The 21670-nt window shown below is 41.5% G+C and overlaps 1 protein-coding gene across 1 annotated transcript in view; it reads left to right on the top strand.

Annotated features, from left to right (window-relative positions):
• The first annotated feature begins 10652 nt into the window (after positions 1 to 10652).
• Positions 10653 to 21670, top strand: part of LOC116663633 (formin-like protein 5) — a 51154-nt gene continuing 40136 nt past the window's right edge. The window contains exon 1 of the mRNA XM_032479491.1: positions 10653 to 11310. Coding sequence (XP_032335382.1) covers positions 10670 to 11310 — 641 coding nt within the window. The 5' untranslated portion in view covers positions 10653 to 10669. The remainder of the gene's footprint in view (positions 11311 to 21670) is intronic.

The following is a 21670-nucleotide window of genomic DNA, read 5'->3' as shown; positions in this document are numbered from 1 at the left end:
AATCACAATTTATTTCTTGTACTAATTGTATCACTAATAGAAAAAATATAAGCCCTGCTTAGCTGAATAGATTTCAGTAAATCAATTTGTTTTTGAGGTTTTCTAAATTTCTAATGCTTGATCTTAATTTTTGGTGCATTTTTGTTTGATTAATATTGCTTCAAATGTAAAGCTCTAGTACTTTTTATTGATCTGCTATGAGATTTTGTTTCATTTTGGTTTTTGAAAACTTGAGTTTTTCAACTAATTTTGGTATACTTTCAGAAAGCAGCATTTATAGAGTAACTTCAGTGGGCCAGGCTCTGGGGAAGAGCAAGCTGCAAATTCTAAATCCGACTAACTTTTGGAAAATAGTAGAAATTTTAAATGTAAACAAACATGGAAGAAGTAAAGTTCAAAATGTTTCTAATATTTTCTGAGTCACTAGAACACTAAAATCATCGACAGTATAAAACAACATGACTACATGATATATGGAAAAAGGGCAAGATAGAACAGGATTAGGAGATCTGAATTTTACTCTGTTGATTAACTACCTCTTCTAGGGGAATTCACTCAAGTTCTTTAAGCCTCTATTTCTTCTACAGTTAAAAGGCAAAATGGAGGTGGAGCCCAGTGACCTGGTCTCATTAACAAACCAATGGCATCAGCATCACCACCACCATCACCAATGACAACACTAACAAAAATGCATGGGGTTGGGGGAAGGAGAGGGTACTAAGTGATCTCAAAATGAAAAGAGACTTAATCAAAGGCCAAATAACCAAATGAGACAAGCAGGTATTGTCTGGATCCTGATTTAATGAAAGACCTTTCTGAGAAAATCTAGATGATTAGAATTTAAACTGGGGATTGGACATACCAAGTAGTCATTCATTTTGTTAGGTATGATAGTGGCATTATGGTTAAGAAAATGTCCATATGTTTTAGTGATGCTTGCTGAAATGTGTACAAATGGAATGACATGATGGCTAAAGTTTACTGTTAAATAATATCTTCCCCCTCACAAAAAAGGGGTGAGAAAGAGGGAATGGGAAATAGATGAATCAAGTCTGGCCTAATCTTTTTTTTTTTTTTTTAAATGAAGTATAATTGATTTACAATGTTGTGTTAGTTTCTGGTATCATATCATAGTGTTCAGTTACACATATATATATTCTTTTTCATTATAGGTTATTACAAGGTATTGAATATAGTTCCTTGTGCTATACAGTAGAAGCTTGTTGTTTGTCTACTTTATATGTAGTAGTTTGTATCTGCTAATCCCAATTCCTAATTTATCCCTCCCTGCCCATTTCCCCTTTGGTAACTGTAAGTTTGTTTTCTATGTCTGTGAGTTTGTTTTTGTTTTGTAAATAAGTACATTTGTGTCTTTTCTTTCTTTCTTTCTTTCTTTCTTTTTTTTTTGAGATTCCACATATGAGTGATATCATATGGTGTTTTTCTTTCTCTTTCTGGCTTACTTCACTTAGAGTGATGATCTCCAGGTCCATCCATGTTGCTGCAAATGGCATTATTTTATTCTTTTTTATGGCTGAGTAGTATTCCATTGTGTGTGTGTGTGTGTGTGTGTGTGTGTGTGTGTGTGTGTGTGTGTGTGTATACACCAAAGCTTCTTTATCCAGTCGTCTGTCGATGGACATTTAGGTTGCCTGCATGTCTTGGCTATTGTCAGTAGTGCTACTGTGAACGCTGGGGTGCATGTATCTTTTTGAATTAGAGTTTCCTCCTGATATATGCCTAGGAGTGGGATTGCTGGATCATATGGTAACTCTATTTTTAGTTTTTTAAGGAACTTCCCAACTGTTTTCCATAGTGGCTTCACCAATTTACATTCCCAACAGTAGAGGAGGGTTCCCTTTTCTCCACAGCCTCTCCAGCATTTATCATTTGTGGACTTTTGAATGATGGCCATTCTGACTGGTGTGAGGTGATATCTCATTATAGTTTTGATTTGCATTTCTCTGATAATTAGCGATATTGAGCATCTTTTCATGTACCTATTGGCCATTTGTATGTCTTCACTGGAGAAATGTCTGTTTAGGTCTTCTGAAGTCTGGCCTAATCTTGATCATTGTTTAACCTGGTGATAGGTACATGGGGCTCATTACTCTACTTTTTTTCTTTTATGTTTATGTTTGAACGTTTTCCTTAAAAAGAAACCATAACATTATGAAATCCTCAAAGGAAAAGTAAAGCAGACAATTCATGGTAGAGGAACTTCTGATGAACATTTGATTTGTCAACAAATCTACACTTGATTTGTCAACAGGGAACCACGACCTTTAGCAGCCATAGACTAAGCTTTCCTAAATCGAAAGCTCATCTCAGCTCTGTGAGAGGCTGTGTGGAATGGCCTTTGCTGTGTATTTGCTCAGATCAATAAATTGCCTTTTTCCTCTCTCTTCGCCAAATGGGTTATGTGGCAGTTTTCTATCCAGGAATAATCACTGTCATCAATACTTTTTCCTTGCTGTTTGTGGATTTTTTTTCCCCTTTCAAGTTCCTCAAGAGATTCAAATGTTTTCACATTTCACATGTTGAAACTCCAGTTTCTTAGATGTGATCAGTATAACATCTTTAGCTGCTTAAGAGTAATAAGTTTACTTCCTTCATTCCAAATTGGATCTCTGTGTTAGAAATTGGAGGATCTGGTAACCTTTTGTACTCTGTGGTGAAGCACTAGAAGGAACTGAGTCATAGTTAAACTTTAGACTGTTCATTGGCTTAAAAGCTCATGTTTGTCAAAGAGAAAAATGAAGTGAGACTTGGGTGCATTTTATATACCCTCATATATTTGGCCCAGCATTGATGTTACCTTTTACAGCGATGGATGTACTTGGCTGAACACAACTTTCTCAGCTACTCAGGAAAATGAAACCTTATTAAAACAGTTTTATGTTATTGGTAGTAAATACAGTATTATTTGGGGAGGTTTAGAATGAAATTGGTGAACTACTGTTTTATCAAACTCTAAAAACTTCGCAGACTGCCCCACGCCTCATCCTTAGCAATTTCTTTAATAAAAGAGAAATGAAAAGAGTCCCCTTAAAGAAAGGCAGCAAGTCCCACTGCAAAAATGTGGGAAATAATAAGTGGAAACCAAGTTTATCTTTAAAACTTGTTTATAGATTGAAATTTCTACCTGGTCAATGCTTAGTAGGAAAGAAACATAGAAAGCTCTTTATACTCTTATCAATAAAAAATAACACTAACATTCCAATGGAATAATGGGTAAAGGGCATTCACTGCAAAGAAAATTAGAAATATACAAACAGTGGGTATATTTACGAGTAAGGTACAACCTCATTAACAATCAAAAAATGCAAATTAAAACGAATGTTTTAAACGTCCAAATTGGCAAGGATAATAGAGGGTGTGGTGAGATGGACAAGCTACTGGAAGCAGTTCAAATTACTTAGCAATTGGAAATATGATCTAGAGTCCTACTTTGAGGAATCTATCCCAAGGAAATAATGAGATGCTGTCAAGGTTGTGGTATAGCCATAGATTTAAATCAGTCAAAAGATCATACTCGCAGAAAATACCTAGTTACCTGGGAAAATGCTCATAATATAATCAAGATGAGTAAGAGAAAACTATGTTTATTTCTATAAAATACATAAATATATGCACAGAAAAGACTAAGAAAATTATCTAAAATATTGTATCTGTTTATCAGAAAGAGTAAAATTAAGTGATTTTACTTTCTTTGAAATACCTTTTTCTATTTTCTCTGTATCTTTTCATAGTGAATATTGCATTATTTTAATCTTGTGCCTAATAGGTTTACTTTTATTGTAACAGTACAACTTACTGCAAAATTGTTAGGAAATACATAAGAATAAGAAGTGTAAATATGGTGAGCTAATGTGTACAGGGTGTCTTTTGAGGGTGATGAAAATGTTTTAAAATTGATTGTAATGATGACTGAAACTCTGAATGTACTAAAAATCATTGAATTATACACTTCAAATGGGTTAAATGGCAGGGCTGGGACTAGGTGAGATTTTGGTCCCCTCCGACTTCAGACTTCTGTGAGTCTCTGCTTCCTTGAAGGGGGGCCCCAAAATAGTATTAAAAATGTGTTGTAATTACTTCATTGTAATAGCAAAGACTGTATATCACTAGGACTGGTACTACTGATATGTTGATAAATCAAGAAAGCAAAGGACAGAGAGTGCAGAGCATGCTACCCTGTGTGTTAAAGCAAAAGAGAACACGTGTATAGCTGCACAGGTCTACAACATTTCTGTGGGTGAATGCAGAAGTGGAGTTAGGGAGAGGGTAGGTGGCAGGGAAACTGATGATCCTGAAATTTACTTTTCATTATATGATATATCCTTTTGTTCTTGCATACTTTGTATCTTTTTTAAAAACAAATAATTATTAGGGAAAAAAATGTTGCTAATAAGGAATATAGATGTCTTGGGTTTGATGATAAATGAGGTTAAGCAAACTTGTCACTTACTCCCTTGCTTAAACCACTTTGATCACTTCCCTTGCCTCATTCTTGTGAGACCTGCGTGAAGGAACTGGACCACCTCAGTCCTCTGTGGTCATTTCACCACATGCTCCTTTCACTCCAGTCACAGTGGCCTTTTGTCAGTTCCTAGATCTTAAGCTCTTCGTCCCCCCAAATGGCAAACACAGCATCAGCAACTTCAGATAATAAGCTTCTTAGGAACTCTAACTCAAGTCGTGCAATTTTGAAACTGAGAGACCTCGGAAATGCAACTCACCCCTCACTTTACACCGTAGGAGAAGCTAGGCTGAAGTTAGGCTCTACAATCTGAAGTCACCTGCCTAAGGTCACACGGCTAGCTCCCAGCTATATGTAATTAACCTTAGTTGCTGATCTCTGGAGTTTCATTAAACCAAAGTAGGTTAATAAAAAGGAAGTCTTTGGATTTTAGATATTGGTAGAGTAGGACTACATGAAGACTTGGGAAATTAATTTGATTTCTTATCCATGAAAATATCTTCATGATGCCAATGTTCAGAGGGACCAATCAGGGAAAAGAATGTTCCTTCAAAAATGGAAACCCGCTGTAATGCTGGATCCTACCAAGAACTGCACAATTATATTCAAAATATATTAGTTTAATTTGAGGAAGAAATTAATTTGGTCATCCTGAGGGCATTCATCCATGGGAGTAGCTTTTAAAAATCTCCATCTCTACGATGTAGCTAAATTAACCATAGTTAAGAGAATTAGAAACTCACGCAACTTCAGAATGTGAGCAAGAACTAGACAGGGCTGATGGGCATCTAGCCCTCAAGCCTGCAAGGAAATGGGTCACAAAGAAACAGATGATGAGAAATAAAGAGATAAGGTTCTGAGTCCTCTGGGAAATTTTCTTCTGAAAGAAATGGACCTATCAGGAGAGCACAAAAATGTGCAATTTGAATTCTGTTCTCCACATCCTCACTCCCTCTTCACACATATAAATCCATATACTTTCTTCACCAGATAGGTTTTGTTCTATGATTGTCAGACCCTCTTACAATATATGTATTTCTATTTTTATAACAATCATTTCTGCTTATGAAAGTAATATAGAAAAGTTGGAACATACAGACATGTGTAAAGAATAAAAGTCAATCCTATCCATGATTCAAAGATAATTACTACACATCCTGAAATATTTTCTTCTAGTCTTTCATCTTTGTATATATGTGTGAAGGATTCATGCATTTGTAAGAGTCATGGAGTTGGAATATTATCTTTGTATCTCATTTTTTCAACTTATGCCTTATTGTTGGCATGTCCAAAATTATTAGATGATGATCATCCTTTTATACAAGTTTTTGTGTGATTGATGATTCTTTTCATAAATTCCTGAAATGAGGTTAAAGTATCAAAGGGTATAAATATTTTAAGATCTATATCACTTAGTTCTCTTTAAGAAACTGTTCTCCAGTTTACACTCTCCACAGCAACTGAATGTTCTTTATAAAGTCAATCTTACCAATACAGAATATGTTCAATTGCTGACAAATTGTGTAAAATATTTTATCTCAGTTTTGACTTCATTACCTTTTCTTCAATTTTTAGAGTAAACTTTTTTCCTAATGTTCATTTGTAAAATTTTATTTTTGCTTGTCCATTCATGACATCTGCCCAACTTTCTATTAAAAGGTACAGTTTGTTGCTTTGTAAGAGTTTTTAAAAGATAGAGTAAAGATTTTAACACTTTGAGTATATATTGTAAGTAGTTTCACTACTTGACTCTTTTCCCTTCTTCTTTTGTTTGATTGTTCCCTAAAATATTTTAGGGAAAAAAATTTAGAGTTAAGCCAACCAATCTTTTTTCTTTCTTCCATCACTTTTGTTTAGAAAATCTACCATACAAAGGTCTCTACCTATATTTGCTTTGAGTTAATTTATAATTTTTAAAATGTTTAACCCTTTATTCCTTCTGGAAATATTTTCAGGAATGGTGTGGAAGGAAGCACTAACAAGATTTTTGTCCAAGTGCCTCACTATCATGTAATGAATAATTTTCCCTTTTTGCAATGGTCTTGTGATGCCTCTTATCACACGGTTGGCTCATAGCCGCACACTGGTTTGCATGTAACCTGCTGTGCCAGGAGTGACTGGATGAACTATCCCAAGTGGGGAGTGACTGCAGGCAGGTTGAGGAGTCCTGTGTAGCTCCCACAGGTCTTTGAATATGGTAGATGGCTTATAAAGTCTTGTATGTAATGAGCAACTAATGAGTCATTCATACACCCGGAAAAGTTTAACTGTAAGATAAACAAGGGTCTGACCTGACTGGTTACATGTTTACTTTTTGAAGAAGAGTGCCAGTCCTGATAGCATTTTTAGTGATCCTTTCAGGTTATGATTTTCCCTTCCACTCCTTACTATTCTGATCCAGTCATTTCAATCTTTGGAACATAACATTGGTTTCTTATGGGTCTCAGGATTAGGACCAAATTCCAGATCTCAAGCTCTTTTAAATCATCATTCTCCAAGAATAGTTATGATGCAGCAGGGTCAGTATTTCTCACACTTGAGAAATAGACACTTTTAAAAGGAAAAAAACTCCATGGACCTTCAGTGATGCCTTATTTTTTTTAAATAAAATTTCATTTCAAATAAACTGCATGTTCTTATAGGTACATAGCAGAAAAGGGTAGTGGAATAATGGTTGCATGGTAGGCATTCATCTGACCCAGAATATGCATCATATTTGTTACTTTAATATGATATTAATTTCTTTTGAAAATATTGTAACTGAAGCAAAAACATAAATTCCATGGATTTCATAGAGAACTTGGAGATCCCCTAAGAGTATGTGTCCTAGTTCTAGTCTAACGAAATAGAAATAGGAGAATCACTTTACCATACACCACATCTGCCCTCAAACTTTGCCCTTTTTCTAAGCAGTCTGGATGCCTATCGAGTCTTCATGCTCAAGTTAAATGTGAACAATCACTAAATGAGATGTAAACTAATCTCCATATGCTTGTAACCATTACACAACTATAAAACCAAAACTAAATATGAACAAAACTATAAAGCCAATGCTTCAAATAACTGTTTAATGAGACAGATGATACTGTCTTGCTGAACAAAAATGTCTGCCCACATTTTAATCACTATTGCCTGCTGGGTGCAGGTTTTTTTTTTTGTTGTTGTTGTTCCACATGCTTAAATCAAATGAACAGACTTCTCAGAATTTGTTTGTTTTGTTTGTTCATTCCTTCAACCCTTTATCTTTTCTTCCAGAAATTTCTAGAAATTGAAATGCAGCACATCAATCCATCAAGATTCTCAACACTAGCTCTCAAATATCTCACCAATATTCTTCTTAAGAATTTGCTTCTGAAAGTTGATATATATAACTGAGCTGATTTTTGCTTTATAGGTTTTAATCAACCATGTTCTTTTATACCATTATGAAAGGAAAACTCTCTTGGAGCCAAAAAGAAATGGCTTCAAGATGAGTGAAAATCACTCAATGTAGTTACTTAGATATTTTAAATGAAATACTTTAGGGAGGGTATAGCTTGAGTGGTAGAGTACATGCCTAGCATTCATGAGGTCCTGGGTTCAATCCCTAGTACCTCCAAGAAAAAAATAAATAAGTAAACCTAGTTAACTGCCTCTTCCCAGCCAAAAAAAAAAAAAAAAAAGCAGGGGGGGATAAGATTAAATGAAATACTTTATAAAAAGTACAACTTACATCTGTATCACTTACAATCTGCAAAATTTTATGGAATAAATTCCCTCAATTTTATAAGAAAATATTGTACAGGTCTCTCCGGTTGCTCAAGACCCTGTTTCCTAATAGTTTTTGAAAGCTGTTGACTTTTAGAAATGAACATGTTGATCTGGGCGTAAAGGAGGAGGATATGCAGAAAACAGAAGAGTTGCCAATTCACAATGCAGCAGGCAATTAATTAGCAAGAGTCGTGCTCCTTGAAACATACGATGGAGGAGATCTGTGAATCTTAGAATAACAGAAGATGTGTTTCCTTCAAGTTACTTTGGTAGTGTGATTTTCCACCAGTTAAATCAATGGATTAGATGTAAAGCAGTGGCTCTCAACCAGCACAGTAATTCTGCTCCCCCCACCCCACCCCCAAAAGACATTTGGCAATGTCTGGAGACTTTTGGTTGTGATGACTGTGGAGGGAGTCCTCTTTGCATCTAACGGATGGAGGTCAAGGATGCAGCAAAACCTCTTACACTGCACAGGATAGTACCCCACAATTATCCAACCAAAAATGTCTATAGAACCACAGCTGAGAAACCTTGGATTAAGGGATCCAGGCCAAAGGACTGTATTTGGGCTGTTTCCTTGTATAGGTGGGGTGTGTGGAGGGCCGTATCCTTGTGTATCCTGTTTTATACACACACACACACACTCTCTCTCTCTCTCTCTCTCTCTCTCAATTTATCTATGTTACAAGGCCACAGAACTATCCAGAATCCTCCCAGAGTCTCCTGGAATACAGGAGTAGTCACAGGCGAGTTGAGTTAGAGGGTTCTGCATTGAGCCATTCACACAATAAGACCACTACTAAGGAAAAGATAAAAGGAACAGTTAAAAGCACAACAGGATTCATTAGTTTGTTTATTCACTTATTCAGCAGATCTTTATTGAGCACTCACACGTGCCACTCTGCTAAGCATGATGATACATGGTTGGCATACCAAAGCCTGGTCCCTGCCTTCATAAAGCTTACAGCCCAGCAGAGTCTACAATGGAGGTTACCAAGAAGAGCCCAGTAACATGAGGACTCCGTAAATGGACCTGATTGAGGAATATTTACAAAGCAGCTTGAGAAGCTCCCACATTGAACCCCGCAACAAACCTCATAAGACAGGCTCTTTTCCCTTCTTAAAGAGGCTAAAAATGTGCCCAAGGTCAAACAGTTTGTAAGTGGCAGGGGCTGCTGCTTCAGCCAAGTGATACTGAGGTCCCTGCTACATTGTTCTACAGAGTGAGGACACGCACAGACACTCTTGCTCGACTGACCTGAAATTTCCTCTCCTGATGCTTACCAATCATACAGGTACAAAGCCCTTCAAATGGAAAGATATCCCTAGCCTTCTGCATCTTCTTGCTTATATGATACCTGGGGATTCTTTTCTAGGGGTTTCGTGTGTATTTGCCTTGTGTTTCTAATTAGATTTTAAACTCCTGACCTGCAGGGACTAGATCTTCCATTTTCTTTGCAACCTTTTGCAGTACTGCAGACAGTCATCCAGTAAATGCCTGCTGCATGAATGAATCTGTAGAGATAAAAATACTTAATGGTATTCACATTTATTGGTTTCACGCTCTTATTTGGCTTTGTGATAGGACTGTACGTTCTAACTTCTAGAAGGAAGAGAAAATGGCTTGGTGCTTTCCTTACACTCAGCAGGCACCATGCAAAATTTGATCCTCGCATGCCTTTTTGATGCTCTGGATAATATTAGCACACTGGAGTGTTTTTGTGTATCTAAGGACCGAGGTTGTCAGCCTCTCTTTGGCGGGGAATGTTCCTTCCTTTCCACCGTAAGCTCCCATGGCGCCTAGGACAGGGCTAGATTACCGCAGAAGCACCCCCTCAACCCCGCTCTGTCCCCAGTGCATTTTTATTACTAAGGAGGCCCACTGCGAAAATGGCAAGCTCTTGCATGACCGCAGACCTTGCGAGGAAACGAGCAAAGTGGAAGGGGATATGCAGGCCGGTCAGAAATGGCCTGAATGAGAATGCCGAGGCGTCTCTCTGAGAATCCAGCCTAAGTCGGCCATGCAGGACTCCAGCCGCGCGCCGCCCGCAGTCCCGGGGCCCGGGAGGCGGTCCGCCCGCCGGCCCGCCGGCCCGCCTGCCCCGCGCGCCCCGCGCGCCCCTGGAGCTGTCCAGACAGCCCCGCCCGCGCCTACCTGGGCACTCGCCCCGCCGCGCGGCCTCTCCGCCTCCCACCCCGGCCGTGGGAGCCCAGCTTGGCCTGCCCCGCCGCCTCCCTGCCTGCGAGGAGCCCCGCGGGTCGCGCGCCCGCAGCCTCCTCCGGGCCGGCCAGACAGCACGGGGAGCGCCGGGGGCGGCTCGGCGGGGCTCGGCGGGCTCGCCCCCGGCCCGGCGCCTGCAGGGGGCGCGGGGACGGCCCCGCCCCGCCGCCTTCCGTCTCCCTCCCGGCTCCCTGGATCCGCGCCGGGAGGAAATGATGTGTTGCTGCCTGGTTAATCACAGCTCCAGACACTCATTGGCCGAGCGCTCCGCAGCCACTTCCTTCTCCTCCTCCCCCCGCTCCTCCCGCTCCGGCTCCTGCTCTTTGCAGCCGCCGCCGCCGCCGCAGCCTCCCCTTCGGCGCTGGGGAACTTTTCTACTCTCAGTGACCGTCTCCCCCGCTACCCCCCCCGGCCAGCCCCAACCCGGCCCGCCCGCCCCGCCCGCGGCCGTCCTCCCAACCCGTGCCGCGGCGCCTCGGGAAGTTTATTCCGCCCGCCCTCCTCCCCTTCCTTCTCCTCCGCCTCCTCTTCACCCCGCCTCCCCTCCCTCCCCCGGCTCTTTCCCCGGGGTGGCTGCCGCTGCTGCCGCTGCCACCACCAGGCTGCTCCAAGGCCAGCCACGCCGGCCCGAGGGCTGGAAAGCCCCTGGCCCCCCGCACCGGCCCGCCGCACCCGCCGCCGCCGCCGCTCGGGGCCGGCTGCCGGCCCTCGGCCCCGCGGAGTTCCGGGCTCCCTCGCCGGCTGCACCGCCCCGCCCCGCCCCGCGCCGCGCCGCGCCGCCCCGACCTGCAGCGCCCGGCTGGCTCGCACTCCGCCTCCCCCGGCTCAGCCCCCCGCCGCCGCGGGACCAGAGGTGAGGGCGGGTCGCCGGCCGAGCCTGCCGGAGTCGGCAGGACCGAGGGAGGAGGAAGCCTAACGGGAGAAGGGGCAGGGATTGGAGGTGGGAGGGTAGGCGTCTGCGGTGCCTCCCCCTCGCTTTCATTCCTTTCTCCCCCTTGCCGATCCACTCTCGGTGGGGGAAGCAGTCGCGGAACGAAACTGTCTTGCTTTGGGCCTGAACTGCTGGTGGGATATGGGAGAGGGCAGAGGGATGGAGTCGGGTGGTCTCTGGTTTGCAGTGCGCGTGTGTCTATGCATGTGGTGAACTCCTTCAGGGTGTGCGCCTCTGACTTGTAAATCGATCTGGTCGCCTGGCCACGGGGCTCACCTTCCTCGCTGAGCTTGGTCGAGAGTAAAGGGATGGGCGAATCGCCCCCACCCTCAAAATATCCGTCTCTTCCAAGAGGAATTTTCTGCTGGAGAGACAGCCAATAAACTCTGCTCTACGCCCTCCCTCCCTCCGTTCTTCCTAGCTGCAGTTTCTAAAAGCTTCAAAGCCAGGAATGTGGGATTCATCTTCCGATCCCCAGAAGGCAAATGTGGTTACAGATGTTGCACGGTACTTTGCCAAGTTTAAAACCCTTCCTTCAACACTGTAACCAAAACAGTGAGGCTAGAACCTTGGGCGCGCTGGGGAGAGATGTGGGCCTCTGGAGCTCCTGGACTCTCTAACTTCCGTCGGGTTCTAGACTGGCTCAGCTCTGTCCAGTTTGTGCCAGATATGTCTCCCACTCTCCCCCGACCCCCCCCCCCCCCTTTTCCCCTGGAGTTTTGAACGCTCCTTGCATAGGAGAGAAGCTATAGAGGAAGCTACTAGGGGAAGAAAACATTCCCCTTAGTAGCAGAAGAAAAGTCTCCGTTAAAAAGTTGTGCTTACTGTGGCTTTGGGAGAGAGGTAACAAAGTAATACAAAGGATTTGTTCGTTTTATTGAGCTTTCTTTTCTTTCTTTTTTGAGGTGTGTGTTATGGGAATAAGATGATGAGAAAAGGGACTGATCTCATACATAATTTGTATATTTTTGAAAAGAGGCCCTCGGATTTAGACACAGACTAACCCAGTGGTTTTAAAGAATCCTGTCCCAGAGATGCAGACTGCTCTGACAGCTCAAGGAAAGGCGGTGGCAAAAAATAGACACCACCTCCCTTTTCCTCCAAAAAAATTCTTCCTGGAAAGGTGGTGGTAAGAAATTTCAAGAGATGGGTTGATCCAAGTGGCGGGCCTTAAATGGAAACACTATAGTATGTCCTGGCACTTGTCTCTGGAGGTGGGTGGCTGGCTGGGGGCCCGGGCTTGGGCAGCCAGCAGACACTAGACTAGTGCTGACCTCAGACCCTGGCCTTGCCATCCAGTTTTACAGTGTGCTGAAGTATGAAATATGGGCCTTACCCATTTCACTGATGGGGACACAGGGGTCAGGCCTAGACAGGACTTGAATCACTTGCCTAAGACCAGATTGCTTTTTTTGTGATTCAGTTGTTTTTGCTTTCTGTCCTGGGATTAAAAAGCAGAAGTCTTTTGAGGCCAAGATGTGTAGGCCTTAAATCGACGGAATTGTGTGTTGGATAATCACGTTTCTCCTGTCCCACTTCATGAAAATATCAAGGGTGGTGAATGGTGTTGCAGTCAGTTCTGGATAGATGGCAAAAAATCAAGGGCCAGGATGGGTTCATTTTCTCCTTTTCTAGCAGTATTGGTGACTTTTATTTGACATGGAAAGAGTGATTTTAAATTAAATTGATATAGGTAGTAGTTTTACAACTTTTGTACCTTGGAAGAAAGAGAGTGATCATTTGAATCCAAATAACATTTCTTGTTACCTATAAGTAATTTAAAAGAATGCTAAGGTTGTGGAGTAAGGATGGAGTTGTATGCCGTATTCAAGAATGTAATTAATTAATTTCAGAAGTGAGGAACTCAGTGCCATTAATAGTATTTTAATGATTTTTTTTTCAGAGTAGTAATTTGCCAAATTTTGTACATCTGTCCACAGAACAGATAACAGTGATTAAATCAACAAACAGAGACTGTGCCTCTGTCTTACCCTCAGTTGCACTGAACTAGTCCTGTGATGATTGTGCTAGGCTTCTAGGTAAGGTAGGACTGAGTAGTCCGGCCTTCTAGAGGAGGGAGGGATGTGGCAGAATGAGTAGATTTGAAAAATGATCCAGCTATTCAAGGTCATGAGGTGAAGATGGAATCAATGCGTATGTACTGTACTTTAGGCAAACAGGAGCCGGGACTGGGAACTGTCCTCTGTGCTTGTTCTGCTGTTGGATTCCCTGCCTCTTGATTTATTTTTACGTGTTAGGAATTAAGGAGAAGTAAACTACTGATGGTGGCAAAAGTCCTCTGATATGTTTTGAGTGAGTTTAATGACAGACATGATGGTTTGGGGAGGAGAGGGACTGGATACATGCCAGGCACCATGCTCAGCTCTTTACATGCACTTGTTTATTATATTTTCACAACCACTGTATGTTTTGTTATTATTTCATTCCTTTACAATAAGAAATTGAGGCTTGGTAAAATTAAGTGAGTAGCCCAAAGTTGAAGAGCTAGTCAAAGTCAATGGTGGTGCAGGGATTAGAACCAGGAGTTTCTGGGACTCTTGAACGCGTGTTCTCAGCCACTCTTGCCAGCATTTGCTAATTTCATTCATTCGTACACTGTCTTTATGAGTTTACCATAACTAAGTCTGTCTTACTTAGTCTATTAATTAGTATTTTTGTTTAAAGCAATGATTCACCTTTGAAAAAAAACCTTAAAGTCATCATCTTTTAAAAAGAAATAATATATTACTGCTGTGGTTGGAAAGCCAACTCACCTGTTAATGGTTAGGAGATAATCCTAAAGATGTGTTCATACTTATATTGAAACCCAGATTCAGGGTAATGAATACCTGGTGTGTGTGTGTGTTTCAGGGACCTGGGGATGGGTGGGCTGGAGGAGGTAGGTAGATTGTACAGTATTGGTTGATATTCTGGCTTTTAGATTGAGTGATGGGTTCATGGGTGCTGATTTTATTTTTAGCCGTTATAACCTACATACACGATACATACATTTTAGTAAAAAGATAAAGAAAATTAAACACATAACCATTAACATAATGATTACTTGGGGAATATTTCATGGCACTATTCTGACTACAGGCTTAGCTTGGTGCCTGTGTGTAGTAGGCATGCAAGAGCTATTGGCTGATTGACAAGACCCCAGGTGATCATTTTAAAGCAAGCTGATTGTTGTCACACCTGAGTAAGATTGAAGTATGTCTACCCCCCTCCCCCGTCCCCATTTTCTCCTTTCAATATTGTGACTAAAGCATGGGCTGCAGCGTAGTTTCTCGTGATTGCAGTTGTGGGAGACCCGGGCTGGGCTGAAGCTGGCGCTTCTCAGCATCACCCTGTCTTGTACATCCAGCGCTCAGGATGGGGCAGAGAATGCTGTCATGAAGTGTTAAACCGCATTTGTTTTTACCCAGTGGTAAGTGTGACCGTTCAGACCAGGAAGCCAGTATTTAAATTAAAGCAATGCCTGGCTAAAATGTTCACTGGTGAGGCTGGGAAATAAAGCCATCAGAGATTTTAATTGGAGTCCACAGAGTCTCCTGTTTTATTTTCCCAAGCAAATATTGGGCACTGTGGCTTTATTCCTGGAAAAGAGGATTTGAATTGGGTTTCCTGGTACAAAATGCCTTCTTTGATCTTTCAGAGTGAAAACTTTGTGTTTCTTTCTGTGGCCAACTCCAACTCTTAGAAGAACCAAGTGGAAGATTTACCTCTTCTTTTTCGGCACTTGGCTGTAGACTGCTCTTGCTGGCCGTGCTAGTTTAAGAATCAGAAGTTTCAAACCAGTATTTGTCTGTTGAGAAGGGCCTTCCAATTAAAGACCCCTTATGAAAGAGCTTCATCAAGTTGGTGTGGTTGGCATATAACGGCCTTTGGTTCGGATGGAAGGTAGTTTTACTTGAACTTATCCTTCCAAAATTAATGAGACCCAGTGGCTTCCTTTTCGAAGTTAAAACAAATATTACCCCCATCCCCAGTATTCAAACCGGCTGCACAATCGAATAATATTTTCGTGCCCTTATATGCATTTCTGGAAACCCAAGCTTGTTTTTGTGTCTAAAGACTCGTCCGTGATCCATGAGAGCTTTGTTTTCCAAAGCCACCGCTACTCACTCGTTTGATTTTTGGGTTTCAGTCCCTGACCAGCATCCCACTTTGCCCAGGAGGGTTGCTTCATTGTTTGCTCTCGGTATTTGACCTTTATTTCTGTGACTAGGAAAGTAACTTTAAGTTTTAGTCTTTCCCAATTTTGTGGAGGTTCACGTAGTAGGTGAGGTGAAGTTTGTTTTCTGGAGGAGGAGTGAGATCAGAGGGTCCTATTTAGCACAGGTGTCCTGATGGGTTTGTAGGAGTTCAGCTGTCTCATCTTCAGGCTAAGCTTTGGCTGTTCTGTCCCTCTTGTCCTCACTTTTGGGGAGAGCCAGGTCCTTCAGGGCTCAGAGTGGTCTCACTGCAAGCACGAGTGGTCTTGCCTTTTGATGTTCTCCTAGTGTTTTGTCATCTTCACTGCTCATTCTGGGGCTTAATTGATCTCTTAGATGGAAAGGAATTCAAGTTATTCAACCCTCCATTTTTTTTTTTTTTTAATTCTACACAGTTCATTCCCCATCACCAATTTAAAACTTTTCATATTCTCTCCCTGGGCTCCTTGAGGGTAAGACTGTGTCTTACTCCTCTCTTGTATATCTCCTGTTCCCAATATAATACCTATCCCAGACCACACTGTCAGTAATTTTCTTTTTTTAATTGCTGAGGGGGTGAATGGATGATTGCACATAGGGGAGCAAAGGAACCCAGGACTTTAGACAATCAGAGAGGGAGTCTCAGAGAAGATGATGCCAGACACAGTGGTCCTTAAGGATGAATTTGGGAACCAGGGACAAAAGACACTCTAGGTAAAAGGAACTGTTTTTGATATCCCTTTATTATGCTTGATATTGTAACTTGTACTTAGTGAATTCAACAAACATCTGTTGTATTCTTTTCAGTATATGTTTCCTTTCCTGATTGTTTTTGGATTTCAGGATGACACCTCTTTTGGGGAGAAGAATATCTCAACTAATTTTTCCTATCCCTCAGAGCAAGAAATCCTGCAGTACCTTGTGTTTGTGTGTCTGGGACTCAAACCCTTGGTGAATTGACTCCCTGACACTGACTTTCTCCTGTTGCATGTGTCCTCAAACAGTTGCCAGTGAACATAGTGTGGGAGGCAGTGCTCATGTGAGAGGTGGAAGGTAGATGACCTCTTGGGAAAATGGATGGAATCCAAAGTAAACTCCTCTTTCGGTAGGTTTTTAAGGGCTGAACTGAATGCGTATCCCGTGTAGACCTTTTCTGCTTGTATGCTTGACGGCTGGGTCCCTTGCTTGTCTATGAAAGCCAGGCTGGGTCTTTGTGGCCACCAAGCAGCATGGATGCCATTGAAAATAAGACAATGCTAGTTTTTGTTTCTTTTTCTTTTTGAGCCAATTACAGAAGAATTATTAACTAAACTAAAAAATAACCTTGAGTTTGATGAGAAACATGCAGAGGGGATAAAGGAAGGTAGGAGTGATCTTGGACAACCCTGGGTCTTAGACGTGGGATGATACTTGGAGTTTGGAGAGCAGGTACTGAGAAAAATGTGCCATAAAAAGAACTCAAGAAAAGGCATTTCTAGTGTAGAGGGGATGGGTTGAGGAGATATTTTAAACCAAGGTCTGACTCTTCACTTTTGCATCCATTGATGAGTGATGTTGCACCCCGGGTGAAAATCCAGTACACTTGTTCACTTCCCTTAAGTGGTAGGTGAATGTGGATAAGCAGATACCACCAAGAGAGCCAGAGTTTTTGGGCTTGTAACTTAATGTCAGGGACTTACATGAGAGAGAAATGTGTGGCGGAACAACCAGTAGGAAGAAAAAGTGTAGGAGGTTTTCTAGAGTGACCCTTAGCTCCCTTTTTGAGAATAAGGAAAATGGGAAGGGAAAAGTGTGCCAAATGATATTTTTATATGCTTCTTTGAACTTGAAGAACTGAACTATTGTGCTCAACAGGTGGCAAGAACAAACATTCTCTTACTTTACAAGTATGGCCTAGTAAAAAAAATGGAAAATCTTAGTCCCCAGAGATTATGTAAACACAAACGTTCTATTTCAGTGTTTTAAAAACATTTTTGACTCTCGGCAGTTCATTTTGCATCATGACTGAGTACACGCACACACACATCCATGTTAAAAATAAAGCCGAATTACACATTTTACAAAACAATGTTGCAGTGCTTTCTAATTTCTATTCAAGTTTCGTTACAAAAAATTCTGGTCTCTATCTGCTACATTGATTTCACAAGTTCCTAATGGGTTCTAAACAGCAGTTTGAAAAAACCTATTCTAGGTATTGTGACAATCAGCCTTAATTTGTTTATTTGCTAATCTGGATGAGAATTTTGTTTTTCATTTTGTATTGAGTCTCAGTAGTTCTACAGATAGCCCTCTCCCACTATACCCCCACTTCATTGTTCTTTTCTCTGTGTAGGGGTCTTTGCTTCTCCAGATCAGATTAAAGAGACTAGTATGTTTTGGACCAGCTTCAAGAGTGCATCTTTGTCTTGATCCCACTCAGCATTGAAGGTAGGGCTAATTAATTAAAACTGGTGGCAGGAGCCACTTGGCTCCCAGTTTATTAGATGATGTTTGAATGGGATGGTGACTTCCAGTAATACGGGGACAGTAGGAGTGCCTGTGCAAGTCACGTGTCCTGAACGGATGAGAGGGAGGTGGGGAAGATGACCCCATACATTTAGTGTTCAGATGTGCACTATGGTTACTTAGTTAACTATATAGCATGTGGTTAGTAGGGGACAGCTCTTTGTATTCAGAGATGTAAGTAAGCGCATAATCCAGTGGCAGCAACCACTGTTGTCACTGTCCTTATCATTAACATTTCCCTGCCTTGCTGCTTGCTGCTTGCTGCTCCATCATCATTTCCCCTCTTTGTCCTTCATTTATTAAGCATTTATCAAGTTCAGTAAAATGAAGTTGATCTTAAGGTGTACCTGAATAAGGGGTTGAAGAATTGCACATGTAACTATAAAGGGCAGAACGAGTACCTTGGTCACAAGAAACAGATGGATAAGGATCAGACAACACCTTTGAGGAAGTGGCTGTTAGGCTGGCCTTGGAGGGAAGTACCAGTTTGACGTTATCCTTTGGCGAAGTATCTATATGTGTGTAGGTTGTGGAATAGGCAACATTCCAAACCCAGGGAATGGGGCAAGTAAATGAGGTAGTTGGCTTTTGTTTCAGAGCCAAGTTGTTAAAAAAAAAAAAAAAAAAAAAAAAAAAGAGCTGTACGTATTTTCAGTCACCAGAGTCAGACTGAGTCTTGAGGTGCAGCTTCTTAGAGAGGCATCAAGATGTGAGACATCTAAAAGGAAGAGCAGACTCATGTCTCCAGGTTTACACTCATTCCAGGGCCAAGGGGTCCCAAGTAGAATGGCCAGTGCTATTTAAATGGTTATATTGCATACCCTCCCCCACCTTTCTTTTCCTTTTTTCTTTTTTTTGTCCTTTCCTTTTCTACTTTTTTGGCCAAGCATATATGGTAACTCCCGGAAGTTAAAAAAGTTAAAAGCTCTTTGTGATGTGACTGGAGTACCTTAAGGTGAGCACTTTAGAAGAAAACTTCGAAAGGGAGATTTAGAGCCAAACTGTGGTTTACTTTGAATGCCAGGCTAGATAGAGGTTTTTGACTTGATTTTAAATAGCAACAATAAAGTGATCCCTGTAAAAGAGGGCCTGATCAAGCCCCTTACTTGCATTCTCTCATTAAGGCTCACACTTACTCCATGAGGTACTTCCTTTTATAATCCCCCATATACAGAAGGGGAAACTGAGACTCAGAGGGGTGATGGAAGATGTCCAGGGTCACACATCTGAGCTTTACCCAGGCTGTGAATCCCCAGGTCACCATGCTCTATAGCAGAAGTTGAAAACTGATGGTCTCAGAGCTGAATGCTCCTCAGAGTTCTGTCCTGTTTGATATTGCATTTAAAACATTTTAAAAAATGGTTCCCAACATTTAAATATGGGAAAATTTCCCATAAAAAGTCCAGATTTCCACCTGCTTCTGCAAATCTGAATGCTCTGGCAACACTCAGCCTGTGTTCCTGCAGGAACCTGTGACCGTGTCTGTCCAAGGGGGTGTGTGTGCTGTGTTCACCGCAGCCTGGGCTCACCCTGTTTTCCCCCACACACTGAGGCCCAGCGTCAGTTGCTGTTTATTGTTTATTTCTTCATACTCCTGGCCTGCCTCACTCCTGTCTGCTGCCTGCATCGTCCCTGTAGGCAGATGAGTTTGAGAGCCCATTTGATAGCCTTCTGTTGTCCATCATGATTAGTCTAGTGGTGAGGTGAGATGGCTGACAGCTAAGGGGAAATCGGAGTGGGTAGAATTAGGGTTTTGGTGTTGGGCTGGAGAAGCCATAGACTGAATAAACCATTTTTGTGACAAGAGAGAGGGTTGGGTGGTGGGCAAGCATATCTGACTTTTGGAGACTAGGTGACTGGCAAGATGGTGTTGATCTTAACAGAAAAGGGGAGATTGATAAGAGGAGCTGGTTTGAGATAGGGCACGGTGTTGGGACTGAGGCTCTGGTGGGACAAGGGCATGGAAGAGGGCTTACTTGAGTCTTGTGAGGAGTTGGAAACACGGTACTGGAACCCTGGAGGTGAGGGCTTGGAGCTGTGGGAGAGGATGGAAATGCCGTCTGGAAATGAAAGTGGACTAAGGTCTGAATGATAAAGGGAAGCAGCTACAAACAGTCCAGAGTCTCTTACTGACTTTTTTGGGTCAAATGCCTTGTCTTGCAAATAAACCACATGTTTTTCCTAGCAAAGGAGTACAATAACAATCTTCAACTTTGGAACATGGGAACTGGTGAACATCTGCTCACAGAATCGAAGGCAGATACACTTTTTGATGAGTGACACCTGTAATTTATGTTTAAGCCTATTTTACTGAGCCTTATTAAGGTGAGAGATTAAAACAATGACTTTTTTTTTTTTTTTTTTTTGGATTGCAGGTGATGGAAAAAAGTTGCTATAATCCTGAATGGGGAAAGATTGTCCAAAGAGAATGGCTCAGTTTGGGACTTACTCTTGACTTTAGCCAGTTTAGAATGGAATGTCCTTTTCAAATGCAGATGAGCTTTTCCCCTTATCTTGGCTTGTTTGTTTAGGATTCCCTCCGACTCATTGTTACTTAAGCAGCCAGGTCCTCTCTCCTCCCTGGTTCCCGTGTGATCCCTAAAGGTTGTATTGTTCGAGGACATTCAAGCACGGGTGGAGTGAATCTTTTTCAGATGTGGGTATTGAACATGGAAATCTTCCAGGAGGGCATTGCTTTGGTTCTCATAGAGACTTTTATCTTACATGTTTCAGTCTCCTTTTTGTGTCATCCTACTCTTTTTTTTTTTTTTTAAATTTCAAATTGGCTTTTTATTTCTAATACCTACAGAGCTTTATTTCATTACATGTACATGTTCATATGGGTTCCTATATATTTTTTCTTAAAAATCATGTTTTTTTATTCATTGTAATATTATGATTGTTATTGTGGTATTGTGTTTTACAAATGAAATGCATGTTATGTTACATATGCTCAAGGGAAGATTTGAGGTGTAGGAAGGGCATATCATGAATGGTAACTTATGTCGTCCAGCCTTCTACTTTTTTCTGGAGAAAAACCATGATTAAAACTCAGTGTATCTTACCAGTGCTAGTCTTTCCATATATGGATACATACTAATGTGTTTTTCATATATATATTGTATCATATTGTGCACCTTTCAGTTCTATACCTGGCTTTTTTCATTTAATTTATCTTGGAAATGTTTCACTTATCCATACCACAGGGTTTTCTCATTCTTTTGAAAGGTATTTCATTGTATGGATGTATCACAATTTATTTAGCCAGTCTTTTACTTGTTATTTTAGGTAACATGTGTTGCAGTGACTATCTTTACATTTACTACGATATCTACATATTGATTTATATATAGATGGAAATGGAGATCCATCTGGCTTTGTATCTTCTGTATATCTGGGGGTAAGTCTTTAGGATTGGAATTGCCGAAGTAAAGGTTTTTTACATTTTGACATTACAGTATAGGTTGTATCATGAGTTGGATTTTGGGTGTGTCAGTGAGGCAAAACGGGCACAGGGGAGATGAGAAAGCAACGTAAGACCCAAGCGCTAGTCCATTCTCTGGTGTAAACCGATTTTGTGG

This window comes from Camelus ferus, chromosome 5 (genome assembly GCF_009834535.1).
Source record: "Camelus ferus isolate YT-003-E chromosome 5, BCGSAC_Cfer_1.0, whole genome shotgun sequence".
NCBI lineage: Eukaryota > Metazoa > Chordata > Mammalia > Artiodactyla > Camelidae > Camelus > Camelus ferus.
This window is presented reverse-complemented; position numbering and strand designations above follow the sequence as displayed.